Source organism: Chondrus crispus, genomic scaffold (assembly GCF_000350225.1).
Source record: "Chondrus crispus Stackhouse genomic scaffold, scaffold_120, whole genome shotgun sequence".
NCBI lineage: Eukaryota > Rhodophyta > Florideophyceae > Gigartinales > Gigartinaceae > Chondrus > Chondrus crispus.
Window position 1 is genome coordinate 47,625 of NW_005178984.1, and position 8,188 is coordinate 55,812.

Below are 8,188 nucleotides of genomic sequence, written 5' to 3' on the forward strand. Positions count from 1 at the left end.
CCGCCCTCCGCGCCGTCCTCCAGACGCAGCGCTCGTACCGAGGCCAGCTGCCTGGGGTTCCCCATGCTGCGATGCCTGTCGATTGCGATGGCCTGCACCACCGTCTGGCGCTTCGCTGCCATCGTCAAGGCTCTCTGACCGCGATTCCCTCCGCAGGAAATACCCGTTCGAAGGCTTCCGGCGGCGCTGACAGGTCGCTCATCAGCTGTTTCATCGACGTGATCATGCGCTGCTCGACATCGGTATCCTCGACCGCGGCCGTCTGGCCCGGATCACTGATCAAGTCGTAAAGGCGGGTTTCATCTTCCAGCGGGGGGGGTGTGTGCAACGTCGGCGATGGTGATCTCAAAACGCGGAGGGGGAGGAGACGGAGTTATGATGAGGGGGTGCTGCGCACTGCGGATTGGGCCACTTGGTATGATTTGGGTGGACGGGATATATATTAAGGCGGTGTGATTGGACGGAAAGCGGGGAGAGTTGCTCGTAATTACTGCCGGTGCGGTGCTGTAGTGTCGGGCACGCACGCTACCCTTGGGCACTGTACCATTTAATCATCGTCGTTGTCGAGGGCGTGGAGGAAGTGTCATGACCGGCTCCCCTCCAACTCCGCACCCAAACTAACTTTGCAGAAAGGCAACTCCCCTCCCCCTCCACACGAGCAAACCCCCCCCGCACCTCCCACCCCGCTTCCCCCGAATCTAGCACCTCCGCCCCGCCACCCCGTCCCGGCCGCCCTCACCATGACACCCCCTTCCCTTTCCAAGCCCTCGCGCTACATGCGTGAGCTGCGCTCGTTCGACTGCTTCTCCCGCATGATGAAGGTCCCGGAGGATCTGCGCACGCAGTCGTCAACAGGCGGGCTAGTGTCCATGATCTCTCTCCTTGTCATCTCATGTCTCTTCCTCTCCGAGCTGCTATCCTACCTCACCCCCGAGCGCACAACATCTCTCTCCGTGGACGCGGGCCGCGACGAGCTGCTGCGCATCCACCTGGACGTGGACTTCCCGTTCGTCAACTGCGAGATCATGGGCGTCGACGCCCTGGACGTGGGCGGCACGGCCCAGCTCGAGATCACCAACCACATGTTCAAGACCCCCATCGACCACAAGGGCCGCCCGATCTCGAGCGCCGACCGCACCAGGCTGGCGCGCCACGCCGCCAAGCAGAGCGCCCCCAACGCCGTCCCGTCCCCGTCCCCGTGGAAGAACGGATGCGGCTCGTGCATGGGCGCTCAGCTGGCCGCCGATCAGTGCTGCAACACGTGCGCCGAGGTGAAGGCCGCGTATGAGAAAAGAGGCTGGCTGCTCGTCGATCTGAAGCACGTCCCGCAGTGCGTGCGCGAGGGGATTACGACCATCACGGCCGGCGAGTATGACCCGGAGCGCGGCTGCAACGTCCACGGCTTTATCGAGATCTCCAAGGTCGCCGGCCGTATCCATGTTACCCCGGGTCATTCATTTGAGTTTCATGGTAGGACATTGCATGACTTGAGCGCTTTGCGGGACCATCAATTGGATTTGAGTCACAAGATTAGAAAGCTCAGCTTCGGCGATCCGTACCCAGGGCAGACCAACCCCTTGGATGGCGCCGAGAAGCATGCGACCACGGAGGACGATAAGCTAGGGCAGCATGAGTACTTCATTCGCATTGTGCCCACTACGTACAAGTACTTATTTTCGAGTCCGCTGAGGACCAACCAATATTCCCAGTCGTACTTTTTCCGACGGAGCGATCCAAACAAGGGCGGCCAGCTCATTCCGGGCTTATTTTTGAGCTACGACTTGAGCCCGATTCACGTGGAGGTGGCGGAATCACGAAAGTCATTTTTTCACTTTGTCGTGCAACTATGCGCCATCATTGGGGGCGTGTTCACCGTATCGTCTATGCTGTCGACTTTCATGGATGACGTCGTACTCCGAGCGATGCGCAAATCCCAAACGGGGAAGCTCATGTGAAGGAGGGCTGGAAACGGAGCTGCCTGCTCGCACTAATAGTGGGCTTACAAAGAGCGCAATTTTGAAGACGCGCAAACACGAGCGGGTGGCAATGTTTTCCTTTATGTATATAGCAATCGTAAGAACACTCACTGCTTTTGTACCTAGTGCGTTGTAAACAGATTACGCACGTTCCTGTCTACTACAGGTATACTATAGGTATATGGATCGACGGAATGGAGGTCGAGAGGGCAGGGGATCTCGAGATAGAGGTTTCGGACGAAAGGTGCAAGCTCGTCCAGGCGCTTGTTCCTATAGCGAACCAAGGCTTTACGAACGGGGCCACGGTTATGACTGTCCACTTCTGGCCCATCCGCCTGCTCGCTCTCAACGGCATTGCAACCGCTACTGCAAGTCGTGGTTATGCCTCAGATCAAAAACGCGACCTGATCATGATCCTGCGATATTGACGGTGAAGAAGGGGCTTCCCCTTTTACCCGTTTAAGCCCGAAGAGGTCCAGCTGCTACTATTTCTGCTGCCACCAACACTGTCGACCTCAGTCGGCTCCACTTCAACTCACTCTATAGGTAACTCTCCGGGGAGTCATTCTGCTTCGCTCCTCAAAACTTCTGACCTTCAAAGATGCATGAACAAGTTGTGAAAGCTATGGTGCGGCATCGGCCTCTTTCGTTTCGTCCACGCCATCGACACGTCTATCCTCAAAGCCTGAAAATCCTGCGTCCCAGCGAACATCTTCAAAGCCTATGATGTGGCCCGGTATCCTTCGAGCAAGTAAGTTTACCAGCACAAACAACGAAACTACTCGCCCCGTTCCCGTTGCCCCTAGGCCATTGGGCCGGAAAAGATAACTTCTGTATCAGATGCCCCGGACATGCGCTCCCATCTTCCCTTCCATGCGCTTAAATCACTTCAGCGACCAAAACCGCCGACCTTCCTCACCCCATCAGCGCTGCGCGCACTTCCTCGCAAACCCGCTGATGACTCACCGCCTTCCCTGTCGCCACGATGGCATCGCCACTCTGCAGCTTCAGCGCGTCTTTCCGCTGTCCGCATCCGAGCAACACCTCCCCTCCCATCTCATCCGTGACCCTCCCACCAGCCGCAAGCACGCACGCGATACCGGCCGCGTGGTCCCACACGTGCGCGTGTCGCTCGGGCAACACTTGCACAAAGGCGAACGCGCGCTGGCGAGCTACCGCTGCGTATTTGACAAGACTGCCACAGCATAGATGTGTCCAAGGCGGTCGCCCGGAGAGATGCAGGTCCTCGGTTCCTGATAGAAGCCATACATGCTCCATCCCCGGATGACGCTTCTTCAAGCGCCTTGGCTTGAAGCGGTCTATGTCCAAAGCAGAGCCTAACGTCTCTTTGGCAAGCGCCCCATCCAATGCATACACATGCAGCTCACGCATGCCCGGCTCCGCAAGCAGTGCAATCCCCTCACTCGGCAACGTTAAGGCCGCCAATAAAGGCTCTGGCGCGCCTTCCGCTCCAGCCTCTGCCAGCAAAGCCAATCCGACAGCATACCCGCGCCCGCTCAAAAATCCCTTAGTCCCATCAATGGGGTCGAGCGTCCAGCATCGCCCATGCCCGTCTCTGTCCGTCTCCTGAAGAGCGCCGGCCACGTCAAACGTCAGCAATTCCTGTGCGGCTAACGTCAAAGCGAGATCGGCGAGCACCACGTCACGGTCCTCTTCGGCGATGAGTGCGTCCTGCGGGAAGGCGGCTCGGAGCGAGCGTGTGACAGTCGCTTGGATGGCGACGTCCGCTGCACTCACGGGAGAGGCGTCCGTTTTGGTCAAAGCACATACGCGCGGTGCGTAGAGACATATGTGCATCGCCTGGACGGCCGTGGAGAGACATAGCCGCTTCTCCTGAGGGAGAGAAGAGGAGCAAGCAAATGGGGGAATCGCCCATGCGGACATTGCGCTTACGCGCTCAAGTGGCAATAGGTTTGGTCATCCTTGACGCGTGGGGGCGTTGACGTTGGATACAGATCCCTGCTGCCGAGATTCCATGCAAACGCGTGAGAGTCTCGTAACGGAGACTAAGGGCAACGGGGGGTGAACTCAGACTCGAGCGGAAGCTGAGGGTCAGTTTCCCTGAACGGTCGCAGCAGAGGGAGTGGAACGGAGGTGATTGAGCGAGGCGAAGTCCAAGGCGACAAAGCCACCAGGGGTCTTCTCTTCTGAGTGCATGAGTAACCCCCGAATCTCTAGTTTCTCCAATTTCCCCTTGATTTGGTACTTAAACCTCTAGCTATGGCACTATTGGGGGGATGGCACTATATAAAGGAGGCTCAAATACATATATTTGGGGACAAAGCACACTGCTAACATAAACACAACTAAATAACTTCATCCTTTGAGTACTGAACCATGCCGGATGATACACGTGTGAGCTTATGATAACCTGTGCCAGTGGGTGAGTCATAGCACTATATAGAGGGAAGCACTACTAAAGTAGGCACTATTGAGCGACCCCCCCTGTACCCAGTAAATTCCCACTACCCTACCGATCGGCGGCCGGCGGCGCACCGCCGCGGACACTGCCAGTCGCTTAGGGCTAGCGCTGTCCTCGCTGTACAGTTGTGAAACGTCCTGATCTCGACATCTTAGGTGAGCCGGTAGAAGGACAAGTGGTTACTGTTGATAGGGTCCTACTCCACAAACACGGTGGGAGAGCACAATTGCCCGGAGACTGCTGGTGCCAGCAGCAGTCTCCTAGATGAAAAGTCTTTGTTAGTCTGTCAGGTCCACTACCGTACTTTCTCCTCGTCTCTTGGTTGCCCCCGCATCTACCCTGGGGTCAACCGTCAACTATATATAGAGTCTCTGGACCCTCTCCCTCCGTGCTCAGGTCAGCCTACGGGGCATCGTGCTTCTACCGGCAAGCACGGTCATGCTCACTTTGAGCTTTTATAATAATTGGTAATAAGTATAAAACTGCGCTTGGATTCCTCCTGAATGCAAGCATCTTCTTCAATACACATTACTTCCGAATGCAAGTACCCCGATGTGTACTCCTTTATTTTTCTAACGATGTGTACAGTCGGATTCTAGTGCAATTTACACGTCTGATCCTGAACTGTTCTTTACTGTGTGTGCGTCTCACGCCTCTTGACATCCCGTAGCTGTAATGAATATGTGGTAAAAGGGAGTGCCCCCTGGCCAGGAGACAGGTGGAGAGGGATGTGCACAGTATATGTAGTAGCGATATCCAACAGAATATGTAGAGCTCGAAAGTCGTTTATTGCATTTGAATAAAATTACCTACCCAAGTCGTTTATTCACAACAGTGCGCACAACAGTACCAAGGGTACAGTGCCCACGACACGACCTTGAAATATTTCGAGTTTTTGTTTAAGTCATCTTTAGAAACGTCGCGGGGCCCCATTCCTGCGCCTCGTCCGTGTCCTGTCCCACTCACCCGGCACTCCCGGCCCATCGCCACTGAACAAGACTGCCGACTTACGAGTTCCCGCTCCGACGGGATGACGAGGTAGCGCGGAACCCCGCGCCCCTTTCCCGTCACCTCCCGCGTTTCCGTCAACGAGGACACGCATCCTGGTGACAAGCGGGTGCTCTTCTCCGACGTGAGCCAATGTCCAACGTTTACTCTCTAGAGCCGCGCACGCGCGGCCGCGTGATTCTACACACCACGCAAGGCCCTGTCGAGTTATTCCTGTACAGCGACGAGGCGCCGGTGGCAGCGCGCAACTTTGTGCAACACGCGCTCAACGGCTACTACGACGGCCTGCCGTTTCACCGAGTGCTGCCCGGCGAACTAGCGCAAACGGGCGATCCCTCGGGCTCTGGGAGTGGCGGCGTCGCCGCCATCGGTGATCCTGACGGGTATCCACGCGAGCAACATGGCCGGCTCAAGTTCCGGCGCCGCGGCATTGCTGCGATGGTGGCGGACGAGGAAGGAAAGGCGCGCTCGCAGTTCTTCCTCACGTTGGCGCCCACACCGTGGCTTGATGGTCAACACACTATCTTCGGGCAGGTGCAAGGGGATTCTATCTTCAACTTGCTGGAGTTGTCGGCGAGGAAGGTGGACGCGTTTGAGGGCGACAACTTGCCGAAGGTGAAGTCTATGGAGGTCACGGAGAACCCATTTCCTGATCTGAAAACTGCTCCTCGGAGCAAGCCAACGAAGGAGCCTGCCAAATCGCTGACGAGAGTAGTTCCCACGGCGAAGAAGGCTGTCAAGAGCAACACGCTCTTATCTTTTCAGGACGAATTGGATTCGGACAGCGACGACCAACTTTATCCACAGGTGAGAGCTCCTGCGCGTCGAAGACAGAAGGTGGTGCGACCGCAGGCTGTCCAGGAACGCAAGTTATCTTCAACCATATCAAAACAGAGTGTGGGTCCCTCAGACCAGGTTGGGGCCGGAGGTCAAGTGGGAAAAAATGAAAAGGCAACCCCAAAAACGCCTCTATATCCTGACGCCGCTGGTAAAAAGCGTCAGTTGGAGGAAGAGTTTGAACGCATCAAAGCGCAACTAATCACAGACAGCAAGGCAAAAGCTCCCACTGAAGGTGAGAGAGGTGCGGAAGAGATTGCCTCGAATGGCAATAACACTCCTGGACAGCCAGATGCTATTAACGTTACAGGACGAAAGCGAAGACGTAGACAGGACGAGAGCGACATATTCCAGCATCTAAAGGCCTTTGAAAACCGATTAACCAAAACTCGACGCGAAGCAAATGGAAGCGCTACCGCCGACACCGCCCAAGGCATGGCGGCTTGCTTTTCACGTCGATTGCGACTGGCCACGGTTGCCGCCGAGCAGGAAGAATACGAAGTGCGATACGGTCCTCCTCCACGCAAACGCGCTGAAGACAGGCAGCGGTAGCGTCACGACATATCATTCGGCAACCAGTGCCCGCTGCTACAGATATGCACAACTAGGCGCCCAAAGCGATGTCATAACTTGAGTTGTCTGAGATACTGAATACGATGGTTGAAAATCAGTTGCGAAAGCGTTCGTGAGTCCTCATGACAACACCTTTCGTACCACAGTAATGAATAGAGAGGTTCCAAAGTTAGATGAACTTTCTCTTTCCTGGGTGTTACAATCATTGATCTCACTGGAACTGGGGACAATGCACACGGTTATTGGCTTAAGAGTGCACCGATGTTTCCGGGCATGAATGGAGCTCTTTCGGGGTTCTCGTGTACTCGATGCGTATTAGAAATTCCATGCATCTCTGTATAAAATATTCAGTTTTTGAGAGCGGCATTCTAGGATGGCGGTAAGATCGCCTTGCATCGGTCAATGCTGGCATCATGTGAAGGACGACGAAAGTCGCTCACGAGGAAGTTGCGGTAAGTCAGAAGGCGATACTCTGACCATGGATTGTCCGTTTCGACAACTACCGTTCCGAGGATCAAATGCCGTTTTGGCGAATATACCCCGTGAATTCATAGTTGCATACATTCCATAGCACGTCAAGGCTGCATTCCCCATGGGCAACTTACCCGCAAAAACATGTCCGTGGCTGCCGTAGGGCAATACTGTATACCCACGCACTCCATGTTGTCCAAATACCAGATACTTGAACTCACAAAGCGAACTGCTCGATGATGACTTCCATACTAGCTGCCGCTGCACACGCGTGGGAGCTGTAGTATCCTCACCACAATGCGTCCATGTTGGGTTTAGGGGCTAAACGGGCCCCGCATAATCGTGATTCTCGCGGTAACAACTCTTCGTCTATTCCTCATTTCAATCTTCTCCCTTCCCTACTCTTGCTTTCCCAAGCTGCCATCATCCTGTCGTTTATAGAGAGAATGTATCTTCCCCACATCATCAGAGGCACCTTCTGGCGAGAAGAATGCACATGTGCGAATTCATGCACACATTCATAGTGCCTGTGATTGAACATTAATACGTCAGGGAACTGAGATGGTCCGGGTTGGGCGCGATCGTTAATCTCGAGCTCTTCCATCACCATTGTCATTCGATTCGCCAACATCAGTGAAGCACCAATAGGGTAGCCATTATTTTTCCAGCCTTTGCTCCGACGTCAGTAAAGACGAAATTTAAAAGACCGGGTGCGAGATCAGTTCAGAAAGTTCACACTGCAAAGTAGATACTAGCACATACACTCCAACACTTGTTTTCGGATTCCTGGGTGATACAGTAGTAGCAATTTCCCGGCCTTATCAAAGATATTAGGGACGGCCCACATAAACGCTGTTTTTAGGTTCAGGTTGTGTGTGTT

At 54.9% G+C, this 8,188-nt stretch overlaps 5 protein-coding genes; 2 read left to right on the top strand and 3 right to left on the bottom strand.

Moving 5' to 3' along the window:
- Window positions 1-122, bottom strand: part of CHC_T00010293001 (oxidative stress-dependent heat shock protein 33, GWD) — a 1,365-nt gene extending 1,243 nt beyond the window's left edge. Inside the window, exon 1 of the mRNA XM_005712857.1 lies at window positions 1-122. This exon is cut by the window's left edge and continues 1,243 nt beyond it. Coding sequence (XP_005712914.1) covers window positions 1-122 — 122 coding nt within the window.
- Window positions 123-776: 654 nt separating this feature from the next.
- CHC_T00009294001 (Endoplasmic reticulum-Golgi intermediate compartment protein 3, ERV46, ERGIC3) lies at window positions 777-1,955 on the top strand. The gene has a single exon (XM_005712858.1). It carries the CDS (start codon window positions 777-779, stop codon window positions 1,953-1,955), a length of 1,179 nt encoding a protein of 392 aa, XP_005712915.1.
- A 936-nt stretch (window positions 1,956-2,891) lies between these two features.
- On the bottom strand, window positions 2,892-3,881 carry CHC_T00008597001 (3'(2'),5'-bisphosphate nucleotidase, SAL3). Its single transcript, XM_005712859.1, has one exon. It carries the CDS (start codon window positions 3,879-3,881, stop codon window positions 2,892-2,894), a length of 990 nt encoding a protein of 329 aa, XP_005712916.1.
- A 1,448-nt stretch (window positions 3,882-5,329) lies between these two features.
- On the bottom strand, window positions 5,330-5,521 carry CHC_T00001970001 (hypothetical protein). Its single transcript, XM_005712860.1, has one exon. The coding sequence runs from the start codon at window positions 5,519-5,521 to the stop codon at window positions 5,330-5,332; it is 192 nt and encodes a 63-aa protein (XP_005712917.1).
- A 38-nt stretch (window positions 5,522-5,559) lies between these two features.
- On the top strand, window positions 5,560-7,195 carry CHC_T00001971001 (hypothetical protein). XM_005712861.1 is given in 2 exon segments: window positions 5,560-6,816; window positions 6,817-7,195. 1 exon segment carries the CDS (start codon window positions 5,560-5,562, stop codon window positions 6,814-6,816), a length of 1,257 nt encoding a protein of 418 aa, XP_005712918.1. The 3' UTR covers window positions 6,817-7,195.
- Window positions 7,196-8,188: the final 993 nt, after the last annotated feature.